At 49.0% G+C, this 27,161-nt stretch overlaps 1 protein-coding gene across 4 annotated transcripts in view; it reads right to left on the bottom strand.

The window, feature by feature from the left end:
- Positions 1-24,548, bottom strand: part of LOC139366610 (ribosomal protein S6 kinase a, like) — a 121,391-nt gene extending 96,843 nt beyond the window's left edge. The window contains exons 1-2 of one of the 4 annotated variants that reach the window (XM_071104299.1): positions 24,248-24,548; positions 5,341-5,399 (exon numbers count right to left, since the gene is read on the bottom strand). In XM_071104299.1, coding sequence (XP_070960400.1) covers positions 5,341-5,399; positions 24,248-24,310 — 122 coding nt within the window. In that variant the 5' untranslated portion in view covers positions 24,311-24,548. Of the gene's footprint in view, positions 1-2,776; positions 2,798-5,340; positions 5,400-24,247 lie in introns of those variants that run through there. The other 3 variants (XM_071104296.1, XM_071104297.1, XM_071104298.1) reach the window with 3 other exon arrangements.
- Between the last annotated feature and the right edge of the window lie 2,613 nt (positions 24,549-27,161).

Raw genomic sequence — 27,161 nt, 5'->3', positions numbered from 1 at the left:
AAAAGAAACTCCCCAAATAGAGCTGTGCCAAGCTTGTAGTGCCATACCCAAGAAGACTTGAGGCTGTAAACGCTGCCAAAGGTGCTTCATCAAAGTACCGAGTAAAGGATCTAAATACTTATGTTCATGTGATTTATTTTTATACATACACATTTGCACAAATTTCTGAACCTGTTTTTGCTTTGTCATTATGGGGTATTGTGAGTAGATTGATGAGGGGAAAAAACTATTTAAATCAATTTTAGAATAACGTAACAAAATGTGGAAAAAGTTAGTGTCTGAATACTTTCCAAGGGCACTGTAATATTCACTACCGGTCAACAGTTTTAGAACACCTACTCATTCAAGGGTGTTTCTTTATTTTTACATTGTAGAATAATAGAATAGACATCAAAACTATGAAATAACACATATGGAATCATTTAGTAACCAATAGTGTTAAATCAAAATATATTTTTTTCTACTTTTAAACTCGGACAAAACAGAGATGCTTGTTCTAGGTCCCAAGAAACAAAGAGATCTTCTGTTGAATCTGACAATTAATCTTAATGGTTGTACAGTCGTCTCAAATAAAACTGTGAAGGACCTCGGCGTTACTCTGGACCCTGATCTCTCTTTTGAAGAACATATCAAGACCATTTCAAGGACAGCTTTTTTCCATCTACGTAACATTGCAAAAATCAGAAACTTTCTGTCCAAAAATGATGCAGAAAAATTAATCCATGCTTTTGTCACTTCCAGGTTAGACTACTGCAATGCTCTACTTTCCGGCTACCCGGATAAAGCACTAAATAAACTTCAGTTAGTGCTAAATACGGCTGCTAGAATCCTGACTAGAACCAAAAAATTTGATCATATTACTCCAGTGCTAGCCTCTCTACACTGGCTTCCTGTCAAAGCAAGGGCTGATTTCAAGGTTTTACTGCTAACCTACAAAGCATTACATGGGCTTGCTCCTACCTATCTCTCTGATTTGGTCCTGCCGTACATACCTACACGTACGCTACGGTCACAAGACGCAGGCCTCCTAATTGTCCCTAGAATTTTTAAGCAAACAGCTGGAGGCAGGGCTTTCTCCTATAGAGCTCCATTTTTATGGAACGGTCTGCCTACCCATGTCAGAGACGCAAACTCGGTCTCAACCTTTAAGTCTCTACTGAAGACTCATCTCTTCAGTGGGTCATATGATTGAGTGTAGTCTGGCCCAGGAGTGGGAGGGTGAACGGAAAGGCTCTGGAGCAACGAACCGCCCTTGCTGTCTCTGCCTGGCCGGTTCCCCTCTTTCCACTGGGATTCTCTGCCTCTAACCCTATTACAGGGGCTGAGTCACTGGCTTTACTGGGGCTCTCTCATGCCGTCCCTGGAGGGGGTGCGTCACCTGAGTGGGTTGAGTCACTGATGTGGTCATCCTGTCTGGGTTGGCGCCCCCCCCCCCCCTTGGGTTGTGCCGTGGTGGAGGTCTTTGTGGGCTATACTCAGCCTTGTCTCAGGATGGTAAGTTGGTGGTTGAAGATATCCCTCTAGTGTTGTGGGGGCTGTGCTTTGGCAAAGTGGGTGGGGTTATATCCTTCCTGTTTGGCCCTGTCCGGGGGTGTCCTCGGATGGGGCCACAGTGTCTCCTGACCCCTCCTGTCTCAGCCTCCAGTATTTATGCTGCAGTAGTTTATGTGTCGGGGGGCTAGGGTCAGTTTGTTATATCTGGAGTACTTCTCCTGTCCTATTCGGTGTCCTGTGTGAATCTAAGTGTGCGTTCTCTAATTCTCTCCTTCTCTCTTTCTCTCTCTCGGAGGACCTGAGCCCTAGGACCATGCCCCAGGACTACCTGACATGATGACTCCTTGCTGTCCCCAGTCCACCTGGCTGTGCTGCTGCTCCAGTTTCAACTGTTCTGCCTTATTATTATTCGACCATGCTGGTCATTTATGAACATTTGAACATCTTGGCCATGTTCTGTTATAATCTCCACCCGGCACAGCCAGAAGAGGACTGGCCATCCCACATATGCTCTCTCTAATTCTCTCTTTCTTTCTCTCTCTCGGAGGACCTGAGCTATAGGACCATGCCCCAGGAATACCTGACATGATGACTCCTTGCTGTCCCCAGTCCACCTGGCTGTGCTGCTGCTCCAGTTTCAACTGTTCTGCCTTATTATTATTCGACCATGCTGGTCATTTATGAACATTTGAACATCTTGGCCATGTTCTGTTATAATCTCCACCCGGCACAGCCAGAAGAGGACTGGCCATCCCACATATGCTCTCTCTAATTCTCTCTTTCTTTCTCTCTCTCGGAGGACCTGAGCCATAGGACCATGCCCCAGGAATACCTGACATGATGACTCCTTGCTGTCCCCAGTCCACCTGACTGTGCTGCTGCTCCAGTTTCAACTATTCTGCCTTATTATTATTCGACCATGCTGGTCATTTATGAACATTTGAACATCTTGACCATGTTTTGTTATAATCTCCACCTGGCACAGCCAGAAGAGGACTGGCCACCCCACATAGCCTGGTTCCTCTCTAGGTTTCTTCCTAGGTTTTGGCCTTTCTAGGGAGTTTTTCCTAGCCACCGTGCTTCTACACCTGCATTGCTTGCTGTTTGGGGTTTTAGGCTGGGTTTCTGTACAGCACTTTGAGATATCAGCTGATGTACGAAGGGCTATATAAATAAATTTGATTTGATTTGATTTGATTTTATATTTGAGATTCTTCATATTGCCACCCTTTGCCTTGATGACAGCTATGCACACTCTTGGCATTCTCTCAACCAGCTTCACCTGGAATGCTTTTCCAACAGTCTTGAAGGAGTACCCACATATGCTGAGCACTTGTTGGCTGCTTTTCCTTCACTCTGCAGTGCGACTTATCCCAAACCATATAAATTTGGTTGAGGTTGGGTGGTTGTGAAGGTCAGGTCATCTGATGCAGCACGCCATCACTCTGCTTCTTAGTCAAATGGCCCTTACACAGCCTGGAGGTGTTTTGGGTCATTGTCCTGTTGAAAAACAAATACTAAGCCCAAACTAGATGGGATGGCGTATCGCTGCAAAATGCTGTGGTAGCCATGCTGGTTAAGTGTGCTTAAATTCTAAATAAATCACTGACAGTGTCACCAGCAAATCACCCCCCACTAAAACCACCTCCTCCATTTTTTACAGTTGGAAACACACATGCGGAGATCATCTGTTCACCCACACTGCATCTCACAAAGACACGGCAGTTGGAACCAAAAATCTCCAATTTGGACTCCAGATCAAATGACAAATTTCCACCGGTCTAAAGTCCATTGCTCGTGTTTCTTGGCCCAAGCAAGTCTCTTCTTATCATTGGTGTCCTTTAGTGGTGGTTTCTTTGCAGCAATTCGACCATGAAGGCCTGACACAGAGTCTTCACTCCTCCTGACTCACAGTAGTACCCGCAAATCACCAGTCTCAAAGTCAACAGTGAATAGACAACCCTGGAATGCTGGCCTTCTGGCAGAGTTGCAAAGAAAAAGCCATATCTCAGACTGGCCAATAATTTTTTTTTATTAAGATGGGCAAAGGAATACAGACATTGGACAGAGGAACTCTGCCTACAAGGCCAGCATCCCAGAGTCACCTCTTCACTGTTGACGTTGAGACTGGTACTATTTAATGAAGCTGCCAGTTGAGGACTTTTGAGGCGTCTGTTTCTCAAACTAGACACTAATGTACTTGTCCCCATGTTCAGTTGTGCACCGGGGCCTCCCACTCCTCTTTCTATTCCGCTTAGAGACAGTTTGCACTGTTCTATGAAGGGAGTAGTGCACAGCGTTGTATGAGTTCTTCCGTTTCTTGGCAATTTCTCACATGGAATAGCTTTCATTTCTCAGTACAAGAATAGACTGATGAGTTTCAGAAGAAAGTGTTTTGTTTCTGGCCATTTTGAGCCTGTAATCGAACCCACAAATGCTGATGCTCCAGATACTCAACTGGTCTAAAGAAGGACAGTTTTATTGCTTCTTTAAATCAGAACAACAGTTTTCAGCTGTGCTAACATAATTGCAAAAGGGGTTTCTAATGCTCAATTAGCCTTTTAAAATGATCAACTAACACAACGTGCCATTGGAACACAGGAGTGATGGTTGCTGATAAGGGGCCTCTGTACTCCTATGAAGATATTCCATAAAAAATCTGCTGTTTCCAGCTACAATAGTCATTTACAACATTAACAATGTCCACACTGTATTTCTGATCAATTTGATGTTATTTTAATGGACAAAAAATGTGCTTTTCTTATTTATATGTGAGACTCCGTGTACACAGAGCATATGTCTACATATCGACTGCATGAACTTGTGATCAAAGTTCATGCAGGTTTTTTATGAAGCCGCCTCAAGTCGCTGCAGTTACTCAAACAAGGGCAACACTGCCATGTTACACGGAGCCTTGATGTGGGTAACCGTAGGTAACAACCGTGTCCGACTGCTGTCCCAGATGCACCTCCCCTGACTTCACACCCCGACGTTCGTCTACAGTTTGTCTTACTGCTCCAGCACAGCCAATGACCCTGTTATTATGACGTCAGATCAACATTCAAACCCCCTAGAGTCGATTGACGCACCTGTGCATAACAAAACAATCCTCGTAAAAAAATCTGTCAGTTTAAGCTAGGGATATGTTTTTTTTTTTGCATTGGATGAGTCTCAAGACATAGGCATCTGACAATGTCTCACTTCCGGGCTGAAAGATGGCAGAACTAGAGTGGTGTTTGTCAGACCAGGAGACATCCCGAATATCTTCTCACAAAAACATCTGTAGCGTCCGAATCTATTATGACCACTCTACGGAAAGGGGAGACTCTCACGAACATGATGGTGTTCTCCGTTCAGAGACTTCTCTGAATTCAGTAGCGTCGATGTGCCAACTTCTGTTTGGTAGTGTCCAAACCGTTTGGGCTACAAACAAGTGTCACAGGACTCCTCTGAAGGTAACCGGTACCAGGCTTTTTTAAACAAATGGAATTATGATGGTAGTTTTGAGGTGAAATGTGTAAAAAATGTTGATACTTCAAAACCTTGTATCTTATTATTTATATTCTGACTGTCCTTTCTGAATGTGTTATTCAATGTGTTTCTATGTGGTTTAGTAGAAAAGGTGAAAATCAATGTTTGATCAAATCATTTTTTGATTCCTGAAAGGCTCCTAAAATTCTAAATCAAATAACTAAATTATCCATAGTATGACTATCTTAAAACAATTCCATACGTCAGCTTAGCACCCTCCCCTTCTCCAAGGTTCTAGACTGTAAAGAATGAACACCGACCGTCTCAGTCTTCACAGCTACACATCTGGAAGGTGAGTTTTCTGTAAGTACATACTGTAGCAGAAGGAGCTCTATGTTGGTGTCCTCTGGTACATTGTAATGCCTCGATTCCATCTGAAATACACAGTAAATTATTGAAAGCTTCATCTACTTTCCCTCCCAAATTGGAAAACTTAGTTGTGGTATTGTGTAAAAAGATATGACTTCACAATTTAAAAATGGCTGAATTTGTAAAAATTGAAATTATTGTTAGCTGTTTTGGATATTGTCAAGATCTAGGTCGATATCTTCAGGACTAATTTAGAAGTAAAGAGAACATAAAACCTCTTAACATTTATCCTGTCTACTCTGGAGATTAATATTATTTAGTCCTACTGCAAGATATGTATTGCCACAATGATGTTTGTACTTCAAACTATGTATTTTAATATTTATTTATTTATTTATTTATAAAGCCCACATAATCTCAAAAAATACGACTCTACCGGAAACCCAAGACACTACTATCCTTTAAATACACCAGCCTCTACCAGGTACACCAGCCTCTACTATTCTCTCCAGATACACCAGCCTCTACCAGGTACACCAGACTCTACTATGATCCACCAGGAACACACTCCTCCACCAGATACACCAGCCTCTACTATCCTCCACCAGATACACCAGATACACCAATCTCTACTATCCTCTAGCAGATACACCAGCCTCTACTATTCTCTCCAGATACACCAGCCTCTACCAGGTACACCAGACTCTACTATTCTCTCCAGATACACCAGCCTCTACCAGGAACACACTCCTCCACCAGATACACCAGTCTCTACTATCCTCAACCAGATACACCAGCCTCTACCAGGAACACCAGCCTCTACTATCCTCCACCAGATACACCAGCCTCTACCAGATACACCAGCCTCTACCAGATACACCAGCCTCTACTATCCTCCACCAGATACACCAGATACACCAATCTCTACTATCCTCTAGCAGATACACCAGCCTCTAATAGATACACCAGCCTCTACCAGATACACCAGCCTCTAATATCCTCCACCAGATACACCAGCCTCTAATATCCTCCACCAGATACACCAGCCTCTACTATCCTCCACCAGGAACACCAGCCTCTACCAGATAAACCAGCCTCTACTATCCTCCACCAGGAACACCAGCCCCTACTATCCTTCACCAGGAACACCAGTTTCTTCCAGATACACCAGCCTCTACTATCCTCCACCAGGAAAACCAGCCTCTACTATCCTCCACCAGGAACACCAGCCTCTTCCAGATACACCAGCCTCTACTATCCTCCACCAGGAACATCAGCCTCTACTATCCTCCACCAGGAACACCAGCCTCTACCAGGAACACCAGCCTCTACCAGGAACACCAGCCTCTACTATCCTCCACCAGGAACACCAGCCTCTACTATCCTCCACCAGGAACACCAGCCTCTACTATCCTCCACCAGGAACACTAGCCTCTACTATCCTCAACCAGGAACACCAGCCTCTACTATCCTCCACCAGGAACACCAGTTTCTTCCAGATACACCAGCCTCTACTATCCTCCACCAGGAACACCAGTCTCTACTATCCTCCACCAGGAACACCAGCCTCTACTATCCTCCACCAGGAACACCAGTTTCTTCCAGATACACCAGGCTCTACTATCCTCAACCAGATACACCAGCCTCTACCAAATACACCAGCTTCTACTATCCTCCACCAGGAACACTAGCCTCTACTATCCTCTACCAGGAACACCAGCCTCTTCCAGGTACACCAGCCTCTACTATCTTCCACCACCCTCTACTATCCTCAACCAGGAACACCAGCCTCTTCCAGATACACCAGCATCTTCCACCAGGAACACCAACCTCTACTATCCTCCACCAGGACCACAAGCCTCTACCAGGAACAGCAACCTCTACTATCCTCCACCAGGAACACCAGTCTCTACTATCGTCCAACAGGAACCCCAGCCTCTACTATCCTCCACCAGATACACCAGCCTCTACTATCCTCCACCAGGAACACCAGCCTCTTCCAGGTACACCAGCCTCTACTATCTTCCACCAGCCTCTACTATCTTCCACCAGATACACCAGTCTCTACTATCCTCCACCATGAACACCAGCCTCTTCCAGATACACCAGTCTCTACTATCCTCCACCAGGAACACCAGTTTCTTCCAGATACACCAGACTCTACCAGATACACCATCCTCTACCAGATACACCAACCTCTACCAGATACACCAGCAGATACACCAGCAGATACAACAGCCTCTTCCAGATACACCAGCCTCTTCCAGATACACCAGCCTCTACTATCCTCCACCAGGAACACCAGCCACTACTGTCCTCCACCAGGAACACCAGCCTCTAATATCCTCAACCAGATACACCAGCCTCTACTATCCTCCACCAGGAACACCAGCCTCTACTATCCTCCAACAGATACACCAGCCTCTACCAGATACACCAGCCTCTACTATTCTCAACCAGGAACACCAGCCTCTTCCAGATACACCAGCCTCTTCCAGATACACCAGCCTCTACTATCCTCCACCAGGAACACCAGCCACTACTGTCCTCCACCAGGAACACCAGCCTCTAATATCCTCAACCAGATACACCAGCCTCTACTATCCTCCACCAGGAACACCAGCCTCTACTATCCTCCAACAGATACACCAGCCTCTACCAGATACACCAGCCTCTACTATTCTCAACCAGGAACACCAGCCTCTTCCAGATACACCAGCATCTTCCACCAGGAACACCAGCCTCTACTATCTTCCAACAGGAACACCAGCCTCTACTATCCTCCACCAGCCTCTACCAGATACACCAGCCTCTACCAGATACACCAGCCTCTACTATCCTCCACCAGATACACCAGTCTCTACCAGATACACCAATCTCTACTATCCTCCACCAGATACACCGGCCTCTACTATCCTCCACCAGATACACCAGCCTCTACTATCTTCCAACAGGAACACCAGCCTCTACTATCCTCCACCAGCCTCTACCAGATACACCAGCCTCTACCAGATACACCAGCCTCTACTATCCTCCACCAGATACACCAGCCTCTACTATCCTCCACCAGGAACACCAGCCTCTTCTAGATACACCAGGAACACCAGCCTCTACTATCCTCCACCAGGAACACCAGTCTCTACCAGATAAACCAGCCTCTACTATCCTCCACCAGGAACACCAGTCTCTACCAGATAAACCAGCCTCTACTATCCTCCACCAGGAACACCAGCCTCTACTATCCTCCACCAGGAACACCAGCCACTACTGTCCTCCACCAGGAACACCAGCCTCTAATATCCTCAACCAGATACACCAGCCTCTACTATCCTCCACCAGGAACACCAGCCACTACTGTCCTCCACCAGGAACACCAATCTCTACTATCCTCCACCAGATACACCGGCCTCTACTATCCTCCACCAGATACACCAGCCTCTACTATCTTCCAACAGGAACACCAGCCTCTACTATCCTCCACCAGCCTCTACCAGATACACCAGCCTCTACCAGATACACCAGCCTCTACCAGATACACCAGCCTCTACCAGATACACCAGCCTCTACCAGATACACCAGCCTCTACCAGATACACCAGCCTCTACTATCCTCCACCAGATACACCAGCCTCTACTATCCTCCACCAGGAACACCAGCCTCTTCTAGATACACCAGGAACACCAGCCTCTACTATCCTCCACCAGGAACACCAGTCTCTACCAGATAAACCAGCCTCTACTATCCTCCACCAGGAACACCAGTCTCTACCAGATAAACCAGCCTCTACTATCCTCCACCAGGAACACCAGCCTCTACTATCCTCCACCAGGAACACCAGCCACTACTGTCCTCCACAAGGAACACCAGCCTCTAATATCCTCAACCAGATACACCAGCCTCTACTATCCTCCACCAGGAACACCAGCCACTACTGTCCTCCACCAGGAACACCAGCCTCTAATATCCTCAACCAGATACACCAGCCTCTACTATCCTCCACCAGGAACACCAGCCTCTACTATCCTCCAACAGATACACCAGCCTCTACCAGATACACCAGCCTCTACTATTCTCAACCAGAAACACCAGCCTCTTCCAGATACACCAGCATCTTCCACCAGGAACACCAGCCTCTACTATCTTCCAACATGAACACCAGCCTCTACTATCCTCCACCAGCCTCTACCAGATACACCAGCCTCTACCAGATACACCAGCCTCTACTATCCTCCACCAGATACACCAGTCTCTACCAGATACACCAATCTCTACTATCCTCCACCAGATACACCGGCCTCTACTATCCTCCACCAGATACACCAGCCTCTACTATCTTCCAACAGGAACACCAGCCTCTACTATCCTCCACCAGCCTCTACCAGATACACCAGCCTCTACCAGATACACCAGCCTCTACTATCCTCCACCAGATACACCAGTCTCTACCAGATACACCAATCTCTACTATCCTCCACCAGATACACCGGCCTCTACTATCCTCCACCAGATACACCAGCCTCTACTATCCTCCACCAGGAACACCAGCCTCTTCTAGATACACCAGGAACACCAGCCTCTACTATCCTCCACCAGGAACACCAGTCTCTACCAGATAAACCAGCCTCTACTATCCTCCACCAGGAACACCAGCCTCTACTATCCTCCGCCAGGAACACCAGCCTCTTCCAGATACACCAGCCTCTACTATCCTCCACCAGGAACACCAGCCTCTACTATCCTCCACCAGGAACACCAGGCTCTTCCAGATACACCAGTCTCTACTATCCTCCACCAGGAACATCAGCCTTTACTATCCTCTACCAGGAACACCAGCCTCTTCCAGGTACACCAGCCTCTACTATCCTCCACCAGGAACATCAGCCTCTACTATCCTCCACCAGGAACACCAGCCTCTACCAGGAACACCAGCCTCTACCAGGAACACCAGCCTCTACTATCCTCCACCAGGAACACCAGCCTCTACTATCCTCCACCAGGAACACCAGCCTCTACTATCCTCCACCAGGAACACTAGCCTCTACTATCCTCAACCAGGAACACCAGCCTCTACTATCCTCCACCAGGAACACCAGTTTCTTCCAGATACACCAGCCTCTACTATCCTCCACCAGGAACACCAGTCTCTACTATCCTCCACCAGGAACACCAGCCTCTACTATCCTCCACCAGGAACACCAGTTTCTTCCAGATACACCAGGCTCTACTATCCTCAACCAGATACACCAGCCTCTACCAAATACACCAGCTTCTACTATCCTCCACCAGGAACACTAGCCTCTACTATCCTCTACCAGGAACACCAGCCTCTTCCAGGTACACCAGCCTCTACTATCTTCCACCACCCTCTACTATCCTCAACCAGGAACACCAGCCTCTTCCAGATACACCAGCATCTTCCAACAGGAACACCAACCTCTACTATCCTCCACCAGGAACACCAGTCTCTTCCAGATACTCCAGTCTCTTCCAGATACACCAGTCTCTACTATCCTCCACCAGGAACACCAGCCTCTTCTATCCTCCACCAGGAACACCAGCCTCTTCCAGATACACCAGCCTCTACTACCAGTTTCTTCCAGATACACCAGCCTCTACCAGATACACCAGCCTCTTCCAGATACATCAGCCTCTTCCAGATACATCAGCCTCTTCCAGATACATCAGCCTCTACCAGGAACACCAGCCACTACTATCCTCCACCAGGAACACCAGCCTCTACTATCCTCCACCAGATACACCAGCCTCTACCAGATACACCAGCCTCTAATATCCTCCACCAGATACACCAGCCTCTACTATCCTCCACCAGGAACACCAGGCTCTACTATCCTCCACCAGGAACACCAGCCTCTACCAGATAAACCAGCCTCTACTATCCTCCACCAGATACACCAGATACACCAATCTCTACTATCCTCTAGCAGATACACCAGCCTCTAGCAGATACACCAGCCTCTAGCAGATACACCAGCCTCTAGCAGATACACCAGCCTCTAGCAGATACACCAGCCTCTACCAGATACACCAGCCTCTAATATCCTCCACCAGATACACCAGCCTCTACTATCCTCCACCAGGAACACCAGGCTCTACTATCCTCCACCAGGAACACCAGCCTCTACCAGATAAACCAGCATCTACTATCCTCCACCAGGAACACCAGCCTCTTCCAGATACACCAGCCTCTACTATCCTCCACCAGGAACACCAGTCTCTACTATCCTTCACCAGGAACACCAGCCTCTTCCAGATACACCAGCCTCTACTATCCTCCACCAGGAACATCAGCCTCTACTATCCTCCACCAGGAACACCAGCCTCTACCAGGAACACCAGCCTCTACTATCCTCCACCAGGAACACCAGCCTCTACTATCCTACACCAGGAACACCAGCCTCTACTATCCTCCACCAGGAACACCAGTTTCTTCCAGATACACCAGCCTCTACTATCCTCCACCACGAACACCAGCCTCTACTATCCTCCACCAGGAACACGAGCCTCTACTATCCTCCACCAGGAACACCAGTTTCTTCCAGATACACCAGGCTCTACTATCCTCCACCAGGAACACCAGCCTCTACTATCCTCCACCAGGAACACCAGCCTCTACTATCCTCCACCAGGAACACCAGTTTCTTCCAGATACACCAGCCTCTACTATCCTCCACCAGGAACACCAGCCTCTACTATCCTCCACCAGGAACACCAGCCTCTACTATCCTCCACCAGGAACACCAGTTTCTTCCAGATACACCACCCTCTACTATCCTCAACCAGGAACACCAGCCTCTTCCAGATACACCAGCATCTTCCACCAGGAACACCAACCTCTACTATCCTCCACCAGGAACACCAGCCTCTACCAGATAAACCAGCCTCTACCAAATACACCAGCTTCTACTATCCTCCACCAGGTACACCAGCCTCTACTATCCTCCACCAGGAACACCAGTCTCTTCCAGATACACCAGGCTCTACTATCCTCCACCAGGAACACCAGCCTCTACTATCCTCCACCAGGAACAACAGCCTCTACTATCCTCCACCAGGAACACCAGTTTCTTCCAGATACACCAGCCTCTACTATCCTCCACCAGGAACACCAGCCTCTACTATCCTCCACCAGGAACACCAGCCTCTACTATCCTCCACCAGGAACACCAGTTTCTTCCAGATACACCACCCTCTACTATCCTCAACCAGGAACACCAGCCTCTTCCAGATACACCAGCATCTTCCACCAGGAACACCAACCTCTACTATCCTCCACCAGGAACACCAGCCTCTACTATCCTCCACCAGGAACACCAGTCTCTTCCAGATACACCAGTCTCTTCCAGATACACCAGTCTCTACTATCCTCCACCAGGAACACCAGCCTCTTCTATCCTCCACCAGGAACACCAGCCTCTTCCAGATACACCAGCCTCTACTACCAGTTTCTTCCAGATACACCAGCCTCTACCAGATACACCAGCGGATACACCAGCCTCTTCCGGATACACCAGCCTCTTCCGGATACACCAGCCTCTTCCGGATACACCAGCCTCTTCCGGATACACCAGCCTCTTCCGGATACACCAGCCTCTTCCAGATACACCAGCCTCTTCCAGATACACCAGCCTCTTCCAGATACACCAGCCTCTTCCAGATACACCAGCCTCTTCCAGATACACCAGCCTCTTCCAGATACACCAGCCTCTTCCAGATACACCAGCCTCTTCCAGATACACCAGCCTCTTCCAGATACACCAGCCTCTTCCAGATACACCAGCCTCTTCCAGATACACCAGCCTCTTCCAGATACACCAGCCTCTTCCAGATACACCAGCCTCTTCCAGATACACCAGCCTCTTCCAGATACACCAGCCTCTTCCAGATACACCAGCCTCTTCCAGATACACCAGCCTCTTCCAGATACACCAGCCTCTTCCAGATACACCAGCCTCTTCCAGATACACCAGCCTCTTCCAGATACACCAGCCTCTTCCAGATACACCAGCCTCTTCCAGATACACCAGCCTCTTCCAGATACACCAGCCTCTTCCAGATACACCAGCCTCTTCCAGATACACCAGCCTCTTCCAGATACACCAGCCTCTTCCAGATACACCAGCCTCTTCCAGATACACCAGCCTCTTCCAGATACACCAGCCTCTTCCAGATACACCAGCCTCTTCCAGATACACCAGCCTCTACCAGGAACACCAGCAACTACTATCCTCCACCAGGAACACCAGCCTCTACTATCCTCAACCAGATACACCAGCCTGTACCAGATACACCAGCCTCTACCAGATACACCAGCCTCTACTATCCTCCACCAGATACACCAGCCTCTACCAGATACACCAATCTCTACTATCCTCTAGCAGATACACCAGCCTCTACCAGATACACCAGCCTCTACCAGATACACCAGCCTCTACCAGATACACCAGCCTCTACCAGATACACCAGCCTCTACCAGATACACCAGCCTCTAATATCCTCCACCAGATACAGCAGCGTCTACTATCCTCCACCAGGAACACTAGGCTCTACTATCCTCCACCAGGAACACCAGCCTCTACCAGATACACCAGCCTCTACTATCCTCCACCAGGAACACCAGCCTCTTCAAGATACACCAGCATCTTCCACCAGGAACACCAGCCTCAGGAACACCAGCCTCTACTATCTTCCACCAGGAACAACAGCCTCTACTATCCCCCACCAGGAACACCAACATCTTCCAGATACACCAGCCTCTACTATCCTCCACCAGGAACACCAGTTTCTTCCAGATACACAAGCCTCTACTATCCTCCACCAGGAACACTAGCCTCTACTATCCTCAACCAGGAACACCAGCCTCTACTATCCTCCACCAGGAACACCAGTTTCTTCCAGATACACCAGCCTCTACTATCCTCCACCAGGAACACCAGTCTCTACTATCCTCCACCAGGAACACCAGCCTCTACTATCCTCCACCAGGAACACCAGTTTCTTCCAGATACACCAGGCTCTACTATCCTCAACCAGATACACCAGCCTCTACCAAATACACCAGCTTCTACTATCCTCCACCAGGAACACTAGCCTCTACTATCCTCTACCAGGAACACCAGCCTCTTCCAGGTACACCAGCCTCTACTATCTTCCACCACCCTCTACTATCCTCAACCAGGAACACCAGCCTCTTCCAGATACACCAGCATCTTCCAACAGGAACACCAACCTCTACTATCCTCCACCAGGAACACCAGTCTCTTCCAGATACTCCAGTCTCTTCCAGATACACCAGTCTCTACTATCCTCCACCAGGAACACCAGCCTCTTCTATCCTCCACCAGGAACACCAGCCTCTTCCAGATACACCAGCCTCTACTACCAGTTTCTTCCAGATACACCAGCCTCTACCAGATACACCAGCCTCTTCCAGATACATCAGCCTCTTCCAGATACATCAGCCTCTTCCAGATACATCAGCCTCTACCAGGAACACCAGCCACTACTATCCTCCACCAGGAACACCAGCCTCTACTATCCTCCACCAGATACACCAGCCTCTACCAGATACACCAGCCTCTAATATCCTCCACCAGATACACCAGCCTCTACTATCCTCCACCAGGAACACCAGGCTCTACTATCCTCCACCAGGAACACCAGCCTCTACCAGATAAACCAGCCTCTACTATCCTCCACCAGATACACCAGATACACCAATCTCTACTATCCTCTAGCAGATACACCAGCCTCTAGCAGATACACCAGCCTCTAGCAGATACACCAGCCTCTAGCAGATACACCAGCCTCTAGCAGATACACCAGCCTCTACCAGATACACCAGCCTCTACCAGATACACCAGCCTCTAATATCCTCCACCAGATACACCAGCCTCTACTATCCTCCACCAGGAACACCAGGCTCTACTATCCTCCACCAGGAACACCAGCCTCTACCAGATAAACCAGCATCTACTATCCTCCACCAGGAACACCAGCCTCTTCCAGATACACCAGCCTCTACTATCCTCCACCAGGAACACCAGTCTCTACTATCCTTCACCAGGAACACCAGCCTCTTCCAGATACACCAGCCTCTACTATCCTCCACCAGGAACATCAGCCTCTACTATCCTCCACCAGGAACACCAGCCTCTACCAGGAACACCAGCCTCTACTATCCTCCACCAGGAACACCAGCCTCTACTATCCTACACCAGGAACACCAGCCTCTACTATCCTCCACCAGGAACACCAGTTTCTTCCAGATACACCAGCCTCTACTATCCTCCACCACGAACACCAGCCTCTACTATCCTCCACCAGGAACACGAGCCTCTACTATCCTCCACCAGGAACACCAGTTTCTTCCAGATACACCAGGCTCTACTATCCTCCACCAGGAACACCAGCCTCTACTATCCTCCACCAGGAACACCAGCCTCTACTATCCTCCACCAGGAACACCAGTTTCTTCCAGATACACCAGCCTCTACTATCCTCCACCAGGAACACCAGCCTCTACTATCCTCCACCAGGAACACCAGCCTCTACTATCCTCCACCAGGAACACCAGTTTCTTCCAGATACACCACCCTCTACTATCCTCAACCAGGAACACCAGCCTCTTCCAGATACACCAGCATCTTCCACCAGGAACACCAACCTCTACTATCCTCCACCAGGAACACCAGCCTCTACCAGATAAACCAGCCTCTACCAAATACACCAGCCTCTACTATCCTCCACCAGGAACACCAGTCTCTTCCAGATACACCAGGCTCTACTATCCTCCACCAGGAACACCAGCCTCTACTATCCTCCACCAGGAACAACAGCCTCTACTATCCTCCACCAGGAACACCAGTTTCTTCCAGATACACCAGCCTCTACTATCCTCCACCAGGAACACCAGCCTCTACTATCCTCCACCAGGAACACCAGCCTCTACTATCCTCCACCAGGAACACCAGTTTCTTCCAGATACACCACCCTCTACTATCCTCAACCAGGAACACCAGCCTCTTCCAGATACACCAGCATCTTCCACCAGGAACACCAACCTCTACTATCCTCCACCAGGAACACCAGCCTCTACCAGATAAACCAGCCTCTACCAAATACACCAGCTTCTACTATCCTCCACCAGGTACACCAGCCTCTACTATCCTCCACCAGGAACACCAGTCTCTTCCAGATACACCAGTCTCTTCCAGATACACCAGTCTCTACTATCCTCCACCAGGAACACCAGCCTCTTCTATCCTCCACCAGGAACACCAGCCTCTTCCAGATACACCAGCCTCTACTACCAGTTTCTTCCAGATACACCAGCCTCTACCAGATACACCAGCGGATACACCAGCCTCTTCCGGATACACCAGCCTCTTCCGGATACACCAGCCTCTTCCGGATACACCAGCCTCTTCCGGATACACCAGCCTCTTCCAGATACACCAGCCTCTTCCAGATACACCAGCCTCTTCCAGATACACCAGCCTCTTCCAGATACACCAGCCTCTTCCAGATACACCAGCCTCTTCCAGATACACCAGCCTCTTCCAGATACACCAGCCTCTTCCAGATACACCAGCCTCTTCCAGATACACCAGCCTCTTCCAGATACACCAGCCTCTTCCAGATACACCAGCCTCTTCCAGATACACCAGCCTCTTCCAGATACACCAGCCTCTTCCAGATACACCAGCCTCTTCCAGATACACCAGCCTCTTCCAGATACACCAGCCTCTTCCAGATACACCAGCCTCTTCCAGATACACCAGCCTCTTCCAGATACACCAGCCTCTTCCAGATACACCAGCCTCTTCCAGATACACCAGCCTCTTCCAGATACACCAGCCTCTTCCAGATACACCAGCCTCTTCCAGATACACCAGCCTCTTCCAGATACACCAGCCTCTTCCAGATACACCAGCCTCTTCCAGATACACCAGCCTCTTCCAGATACACCAGCCTCTTCCAGATACACCAGCCTCTTCCAGATACACCAGCCTCTTCCAGATACACCAGCCTCTTCCAGATACACCAGCCTCTACCAGGAACACCAGCAACTACTATCCTCCACCAGGAACACCAGCCTCTACTATCCTCAACCAGATACACCAGCCTGTACCAGATACACCAGCCTCTACCAGATACACCAGCCTCTACTATCCTCCACCAGATACACCAGCCTCTACCAGATACACCAATCTCTACTATCCTCTAGCAGATACACCAGCCTCTACCAGATACACCAGCCTCTACCAGATACACCAGCCTCTACCAGATACACCAGCCTCTACCAGATACACCAGCCTCTACCAGATACACCAGCCTCTAATATCCTCCACCAGATACAGCAGCGTCTACTATCCTCCACCAGGAACACTAGGCTCTACTATCCTCCACCAGGAACACCAGCATCTACCAGATACACCAGCCTCTACTATCCTCCACCAGGAACACCAGCCTCTTCAAGATACACCAGCATCTTCCACCAGGAACACCAGCCTCAGGAACACCAGCCTCTACTATCTTCCACCAGGAACAACAGCCTCTACTATCCCCCACCAGGAACACCAACATCTTCCAGATACACCAGCCTCTACTATCCTCCACCAGGAACACCAGTTTCTTCCAGATACACAAGCCTCTACTATCCTCCACCAGGAACACCAGCCTCTACTATCCTCCACCAGGAACACCAGCCTCTTCCAGATACACCAGCCTCTACTATCCTCCACCAGGAACATCAGCCTCTACTATCCTCCAGCAGGAACACCATTCTCTACCAGGAACACCTGCCTCTACCAGGAACACCAGACTCTACTATCCTCCACCAGGAACACCAGCCTCTACTATTCTCCACCAGGAACACCAGTTTCTTCCAGATACACCAGGCTCTACTATCCTCCACCAGGAACACCAGCCTCTACTATCCTCCACCAGGAACACCAGCCGCTACTATCCTCCACCAGGAACACCAGCCCCTACTATCCTCCACCAGGAACACCAGCCTCTACTATCCTCCACCAGGAAAACCAGCCTCTTCCAGATACACCAGCCCCTACTATCCTCAACCAGGAACACCAGCCTCTACTATCCTCCACCAGATACACCAGCCTCTACTATCCTCCACCAGGAACACCAGCCTCTTCAAGATACACCAGCATCTTCCACCAGGAAAGGAACACCAGCCTTAGGAACACCAGCCTCTACTATCTTCCACCAGGAACACCAGCCTCTACTATCCTCCACCAGGAAAACCAGCCTCTTCCAGATACACCAGCCTCTACCATCCCTCACCAGGAACACCAGCCTCTACTATCGTCCACCAGGAACACCAGCTCTACTATCCTCCACCAGGAACACCAGCCTCTACTATCCACCACCAGGAACACCAGCCTCTACCAGATACACCAGCCTCTACCAAATACACCAGCCTCTACCAAATACACCAGCCTCTACTATCCTTCACCAGGAACACCAGCTTCTACTATCCTCCACCAGGTACACCAGCCTCTACTATCCTCCACCAGGAACACCAGTCTCTTCCAGATACACCAGTCTCTTCCAGATACACCAGTCTTTTCAGAAACACCAGTCTCTTCCAGATACACCAGTCTCTTCCAGATACACCAGTCTCTACTATCCTCCACCAGGAACACCAGTCTCTTATATCCTCCACCAGGAACACCAGCCTCTTCCAGATACACCAGCCTCTACTACCAGTTTCTTGAAGATACACCAGCCTCTTCCAGATACACCAGCCTCTACTATCCTCCACCAGGAACACCAGCCTCTACTATCCTCCACCAGGAACACCAGCCCCTTCCAGATACACCAGCCTCTACTATCCTCAACCAGGAACACCAGCCTCTACTATCCTCCACCAGATACACCAGCCTCTACTATCCTCTACCAGGAACACCAGCCTCTTCAAAATACACCAGCATCTTCCACCAGGAACAGCAACCTCTGGAACACCAGGCTCTACTATCCTCCACCAGGAACACCAGCCTCTACTATCATCCACCAGGAACACCAGCTCTACTATCCTCCACCAGGAACACCAGCCTCTACTATCCTCCACCAGGAACACCAGCCTCTTCCAGATACACCAGCCTCTACTATCCTCAACCAGGAACACCAGCCTCTACTATGCTCCACCAGGAACACCAGCCTCTTCCAGATACACCAGCCTCTACTATCCTCAACCAGGAACACCAGCCTCTACTATCGTCCACCAGGAACACCAGCTCTACTATCCTCCACCAGGAACACCAGGCTCTACTATCCTCCACCAGGAACACCAGCCTCTACCAGATACACCAGCCTCTACCAAATACACCAGCTTCTACTATCCTCCATCAGGAACACTAGCCTCTACTATCCTCTACCAGGAACACCAGCCTCTTCCAGGTACACCAGCCTCTACTATCTTCCACCAGCCTCTACTATCCTCCACCAGGTACACCAGCCTCTACTATCCTCCACCAGGAACACCAGTCTCTTCCAGATACACCAGTCTCTTCCAGATACACCAGTCTTTTCAGAAACACCAGTCTCTTCCAGATACACCAGTCTCTTATATCCTCCACCAGGAACACCAGCCTCTTCCAGATACACCAGCCTCTACTACCAGTTTCTTCCAGATACACCAGCCTCTTCCAGATACACCAGCCTCTACTATCCTCCACCAGGAACACCAGCCTCTACTATCCTCCACCAGGAACACCAGCCTCTTCCAGATACACCAGCCTCTACTATCCTCAACCAGGAACACCAGCCTCTACTATCCTCCACCAGATACACCAGCCTCTACTATCCTCTACCAGGAACACCAGCCTCTTCAAGATACACCAGCATCTTCCACCAGGAACACCAACCTCTGGAACACCAGCCTCTACTATCCTCCACCAGGAACACCAGCCTCTACTATCATCCACCAGGAACACCAGCTCTACTATCCTCCACCAGGAACACCAGCATCTACTATCCTCCACCAGGAACACCAGCCTCTTCCAGATACACCAGCCTCTACTATCCTCAACCAGGAACACCAGCCTCTACTATCCTCCACCAGGAACACCAGCCTCTTCCAGATACACCAGCCTCTACTATCCTCAACCAGGAACACCAGCCTCTACTATCCTCTACCAGGAACACCAGCCTCTACTATCTTCCACCAGGAACACCAGCCTCTACTATCTTCCACCAGGAACACCAGCCTCTACCAAATACACCAGCTTCTACTATCCTCCACCAGGAACACCAGCCTCTACTATCGTCCACCAGGAACAACAGCTCTACTATCCTCCACCAGGAACACCAGCCTCTACTATCCTCCACCAGGAACACCAGCCTCTACTATCCTCCACCAGGAACATCAGCCTCTACTATCCTCCACCAGGAACATCAGCCTACTATCCTCCACCAGACATACAAGACCACTGATAATCTCCCTCGATCTGGGGCTCCACGCAAGATCTCACCCCGTGGGGTCAAAATGATTACAAGAACGGTGAGCAAAAATCCCAGAATCCCAGAACCACACAGTGAATGACCTGCAGAGAGCTGGGACCAAAGTAACAAAGCCTACCATCAGTAACACACTACGCCGCCAGGGACTCAAATCCTGCAGTGCCAGACGTGTCCCCCTGCTTATTAAGCCAGTACATGTCCAGGCCCATCTGAAGTTTGCTAGAGAACATTTGGATGATCCAGAAGAAGATTGGGAGAATGTCATATGGTCAGATGAAACCAAAATATAACTTTTTGGTAAAAACTCAACTCGTCATGTTTGGAGGACAAATAATGCTGAGTTGCATCCAAAGAACACCATACCTACTGTGAAGCATGGGGGTGGAAACATCATGCTTTGGGGCTGTTTTTCTGCAAGGGACGACTGATCGGGACGACTGATCCGTGAACAGGAAAGAATGAATGGGGCCATGTATCGTGAGATTTTCAGTGAAAACCTCCTTCCATCAGCAAGGGCTTTGAAGATGAAACGTGGCTGGGTCTTTCAGCATGACAATGATCCCAAACACACCGACCGGGCAACAAAGGAGTGGCTTCGTAAGAAGCATTTCAAGGTCCTGGAGTGGCCTAGCCAGTCTCCAGATCTCAACCCCATAGAAAAATTTGGGAGGGAGTTGAAAGTCCGTGTTGCCCAGCAACAGCCCCAAAACATCACTGCTCTAGAGGAGATCTGCATGGAGGAATGGGCCAAAATACCAGCAACAGTGTGTGAAAACCTTGTGAAGACTTACAGAAAACGTTTGCTAACAAAGGGTATATAAACAAAGTATTGAGATAACAAAAGTTTATTGACCAAATACTTATTTTTCACCATAATTTGCAAATAAATTCATAAAAAAATCCTACAATGTGATTTTCTGGATTTTTTTATCTCATTTTGTCTGTCATAGTTGAAGTGTACCTATGATGAAAATTACAGGCCTCATCTTTTTAAGTGGGAGAACTTGCACAATTGGTGGCTGACTAAATACTTTTTTGCCCCACTGTGTGTGTGTGTGTGTGTGTGTGTGTGTGTGTGTGTGTGTGTGTGTGTGTGTGTGTATATATATATATATATACACACACAAAAAAAATAATAACGGGAACACTAAAATAACACATCCTAGATCTGAATGAATGAAATATTCTTATTAAATACTTTTTTCTTTACATAGTTGAATGTGCTGACAACAAAATCACACAAAAATGATCAATGGATATCAAATTTATCAACCCATGGAGGTCTGGATTTGGAGTCACACTCAAAATTAAAGTGGAAAACCACACTACAGGCTGATCCAACTTTGATGTAATGTCCTTAAAACAAGTCAAAATGAGGCTCAGTAGTGTGTGTGGCCTCCACGTGCCTGTATGACCTCCCTACCTCCCTGGGCATGCTCCTGATGAGGTGGCGGATGGTCTCCTGAGGGATCTCCTCCCAGACCTTGACTAAAGCATCCGCCAACTCCTGGACAGTCTGTGGTGCAACGTGGCATTGGTGGATGGAGCGAGACATGATGTCCCAGATGTGCTCAATTGGATTCAGGTCTGGGGAACGGGCGGGCCAGTCCATAGCATCAATGCCTTCCTCTTGCAGGAACTGCTGACACACTCCAGCCACATGAGGTCTAGCATTGTCTTGCATTAGGAGGAACCCAGGGCCAACCGCACCAGCATATGGTCTCACAAGGGGTCTGAGGATCTCATCTCGGCTGGCTACCTCTGGCGAGCACATGGAGGGCTGTGCGGCCCCCCAAAGAAATGCCACCCCACACCATGACTGACTCACCGCCAAACCGGTCAAGCAAGAGGATGTTGCAGGCAGCAGAACGTTCTCCACGGCATCTCCAGACTCTGTCACGTCTGTCACATGTGCTCAGTGTGAACCTGCTTTCATCTGTGAAGAGCACAGGGCGCCAGTGGCGAATTTGCCAATCTTGGTGTTCTCTGGCAAATGCAAAACGTCCTGCACGGTGTTGGGCTGTAAGCACAACCCCCACCTATGGACATTGGGCCCTCATACCACCCTCACCTATGGACATTGGGCCCTCATACCACCCTCATGGAGTCTGTTTCTGACCGTTTGAGCAGACATGCACATTTGTGGCCTGCTGGAGGTCATTTTGCAGGGCTCTGGCAGTGCTCCTCCTTGCACAAAGGCAGAGGTAGCGGTCCTGCTGCTGGGTTGTTGCCCTCCTACGGCCTCCTCCACGTCTCCTGATGTACTGGCCTGTCTCCTGGTAGCGCCTCCATGCTCTGGACACTACGCTGACAGACACAGCAAACCTTCTTGCCACAGCTCGCATGGATGTGCCATCCTGGATGAGCTGCACTACCTGAGCCACTTGTGTGGGTTGTAGACTCCGTCTCATGCTACCACTAGAGTGAAAGCACCGCCAGCATTCAAAAGTGACCAAAACATCAGCCAGGAAGCATAGGAACTGAGAAGTGGTCTGTGGTCCCCACCTGCAGAACCACTCCTTTATTGGGGAATGTCTTGCTAATTGCCATAATTTCCACCTGTTGTCTATTCCATTTGCACAACAGCATGTGAAATATATTGTCAATCAGTGTTGCTTCCTAAGTGGACAGTTTGATTTCACAGAAGTGTGATTGACTTGGAGATTGTGTTGTTTAAGTGTTCCCTTTATTTTTTTGAGCAGTATATATATATATGAAGAAAAAAATACAGTTAAAAGTAAAAGATTTTTGTTGCATTTCAGCTAACTCTACCCCTCACCTCCTTCTCATAACAAGTCCAATCTGACGTGAATTTGATCAAATCTGGACCCTTGCAGCCATGATGACCGGCCCACCAGCCGTGTCTGAACGGCGCGGTGGGACCGGGGACTGCTGGCAGCTACAACGTCAACATTAGCGCATTACAGTTTCATGTCTGGGAAACAGTCCCCAGCACGTCGAAACACGCGGATGGTTTACCTAACAATATAAATGATGTAGTTACAGACTGACTTTATAGCTAACGCAGTGACAGCCGCCGGTAATTGAGGCGTTAACGTTACTAGCCTGATAAATTAACGGACAAAACAACAGCTAACATCCACTCCAGCACCGAAAGGAACTGGTGAAAACAGCCCGTTTCAACAGCTTGGTAAACAACCCAATATGAACCCGATACATTTCATCAAGGACAACAGTTGCTGCCTCAAAATAAACACAGTTCGCATAAATAATCTGGAACAGGCAGATAGCTAGCCAGCTAGTTTAGCAGCACCACTAGCATTAGCCTAGCTGCTCCTTTAGCATGCATGTTGTCTCACCGTTATAAAGTCTCAGTCCCAGTTTCATACATTTTGCTGGGATATAAACAGCCTTCCATTCCATGCAGAAGCTATAATAGTGAACTAACCTCACTACTAACGCTGGTCACCTCCATTTTGTCCCAGGGTTCGTGCGGCTGGGAGAACGGCATCGTAGTCGGAGATAGACCGCTGCTCCAAGCCGAATCCCGCCCGCTGATAGCCCACCGGAGATTCTGCCTTCACGGTCGGGCACGAGACAGATCTGGGTCACCGGCGCCTACTGCCCGGGGAAGATCAGACACCGGGGTCGGGACAGTTGGTTTGACAGGACCATATGGCAACCGATTTTACGTTCTTCTCCCATAGATTAATATGGGCGTCTCTATCCTCAGCATCAATGCACTGAGAGGCCATTGACGTAGCTCTGACGCAATTCAGTTAAGGATTTCCCCCATAATAGGCAAACAAAGCAGGGAGAGCAGAGCAGAGGGGAAGAGGACAGAAGAGAAGTGCAGAGGGGGAGAGGGGAAGAGAAGTGCAGAGGGGGAGAGGAAAGAAGAGAAGTGCAGAGGGGGAGAGGAAAGAAGAGAAGTGCAGAGGGGGAGAGGAAAGAAGAGAAGTGCAGAGGGGGAGAGGAAAAGAGAATAGCAGAGGGGGAGAGGAAAGAAGAGAAGTGCAGAGGGGGAGAGGAAAAGAGAATAGCAGAGGGGGAGAGGAAAGAAGAGAAGTGCAGAGGGGGAGAGGAAAAGAGAATAGCAGAGGGGGAGAGGAAAGAAGAGAAGTGCAGAGGGGGAGAGGAAAAGAGAATAGCAGAGGGGGAGAGGAAAGAAGAGAAGTACAGAGGGGGAGAGGAAAAGAGAATAGCAGAGGGGGAGAGGAAAGAAGAGAAGTGCAGAGGGGGAGAGGAAAAGAGAATAGCAGAGGGGGAGAGGAAAGAAGAGAAGTGCAGAGGGGGAGAGGAAAAGAGAATAGCAGAGGGGGAGAGGAAAGAAGAGAAGTGCAGAGGGGGAGAGGAAAAGAGAATAGCAGAGGGGGAGAGGAAAGAAGAGAAGTGCAGAGGGGGAGAGGAAAAGAGAATAGCAGAGGGGGAGAGGAAAGAAGAATGGGGGAGGGGGAGAGAAAATAAGAATGGGGGAGGGGGAGAGAAAAGAAGAATGGGGGAGGGGAAAGAAGGGAAGTGCAGAGGGGGAGAGGAAAGAAGAGAATTGCAGAGGGGGAAGGGAAAGGAGAGAATTGCAGAGGGGGAAGGGAAAGGAGAGAATTGCAGAGGGGGAAGGGAAAGGAGAGAAGAGGAGGAGAGGAAAGGAGAGAAGAATGGGGAGAGGAAAGAAGAGAAATGCAGAGGGGGAGAGGAAAGGAGAATGGGGGGAGAGAGAATGGGGGAGGGGAAAGGAGAGAAGTGCAGAGGGGGAGAGAAAAAGAGAATAGCAGAGGGGGAAGGGAAAGGAGAGAAGAGGAGGAGAGGAAAGGAGTGGGAGAGGGAGAAAAAACGAGGGGAGACGGGGAGAAAAAAAGAAGGGAGAGGAAAGGGGAGGAGGAGAGCAGAGGGGGGAGAGAAGGAGGAGGAGAGCAGAAGAGGACAGCGGAGGAGGAGAGGAAAGGAGATCAGAGGGGGAGAGGAGAAGAGCAGAGGGGGAGAGAAGGAGGAGGAGAGCAGAAGAGGACAGCGGAGGAGGAGAGCAGAGGCGGAGAGGAGGAGGAGAGCTGAAGGGGGGGAGGAGGGGGAGAGGAGGAGAGCAGAGGGGGAGAGGAAAGGAGAGGAGGAGAGCAGAGGGGGAGAGCAGAAGAGGACAGCGGAGGAGGAGAGCTGAGGGGGGGAGGAAAGGAGAGCAGAGGGGGAGAGGAAAGGAGAGCAGAAGAGGGGAAAGGAGAGGCGAGGGAGAAGGCTGGGGGGGCATCATACTATGTAGCTAGACATTAGAGCAGTCAAGATTAGAAATGGGAGTGTGTAACAATGATGGCTACAAGGCATGGAGATGTTATCGCCCAGGCTCTTTGATGGATCGTAGTTACAATGTAATTCCACCAATCACATCCATATTTATTACAGTAGGTACTGTATCTCTCTATTCAGCTTCAGAACAGGACAACAAGAACAAACCATGAAATCGTGCTTGATGTACCAACTTCATTGTAAATGCAAAAGGAGAACTTTGTACTATAGTAAAGGGCCAGGTCTAGACCTACTAGTGTTCGAATAGTAAAGGACCTACTAGTGTTAGAATAGTAAAGGGCCAGGTCTAGACCTACTAGTGTTAGAATAGTAAAGGGCCAGGTCTAGACCTACTAGTGTTAGAATAGTAAAGGGCCAGGTCTAGACCTGCTAGTGTTAGAATAGTAAAGGGCCTACTAGTGTTAGAATAGTAAAGGGCCTACTAGTGTTAGAATAGTAAAGGGCCAGGTCTAGACCTACTAGTGTTAGAATAGTAAAGGGCCTACTAGTGTTAGAATAGTAAAGGGCCAGGTCTAGACCTACTAGTGTTAGAATAGTAAAGGGCCTACTAGTGTTAGAATAGTAAAGGGCCAGGTCTAGACCTACTAGTGTTAGAATAGTAAAGGGCCAGGTCTAGACCTACTAGTGTTAGAATAGTAAAGGACCTACTAGTGTTAGTATAGTAAAGGACCTACTAGTGTTAGAATAGTAAAGGACCTACTAGTGTTAGAATAGTAAAGGACCTACTAGTGTTAGAATAGTAAAGGACCTACTAGTGTTAGAATAGTAAAGGGCCAGGTCTAGACCTACTAGTGTTAGAATAGTAAAGGGCCAGGTCTAGACCTACTAGTGTTAGAATAGTAAAGGGCCAGGTCTAGACCTACTAGTGTTAGAATAGTAAAGGACCTACTAGTGTTAGAATAGTAAAGGACCTACTAGTGTTAGAATAGTAAAGGGCCAGGTCTAGACCTACTAGTGTTAGAATAGTAAAGGGCCTACTAGTGTTAGAATAGTAAAGGGCCAGGTCTAGACCTACTCTAGACCTACTAGTGTTAGAATAGTAAAGGACCTACTAGTGTTAGAATAGT

This window comes from Oncorhynchus clarkii, chromosome 14, assembly GCF_045791955.1.
Source record: "Oncorhynchus clarkii lewisi isolate Uvic-CL-2024 chromosome 14, UVic_Ocla_1.0, whole genome shotgun sequence".
Taxonomy (NCBI): Eukaryota; Metazoa; Chordata; class Actinopteri; order Salmoniformes; family Salmonidae; genus Oncorhynchus; species Oncorhynchus clarkii.
Note: the sequence above shows the minus strand (reverse complement) of the source record. Positions and strands in the feature narration are given on the sequence as shown.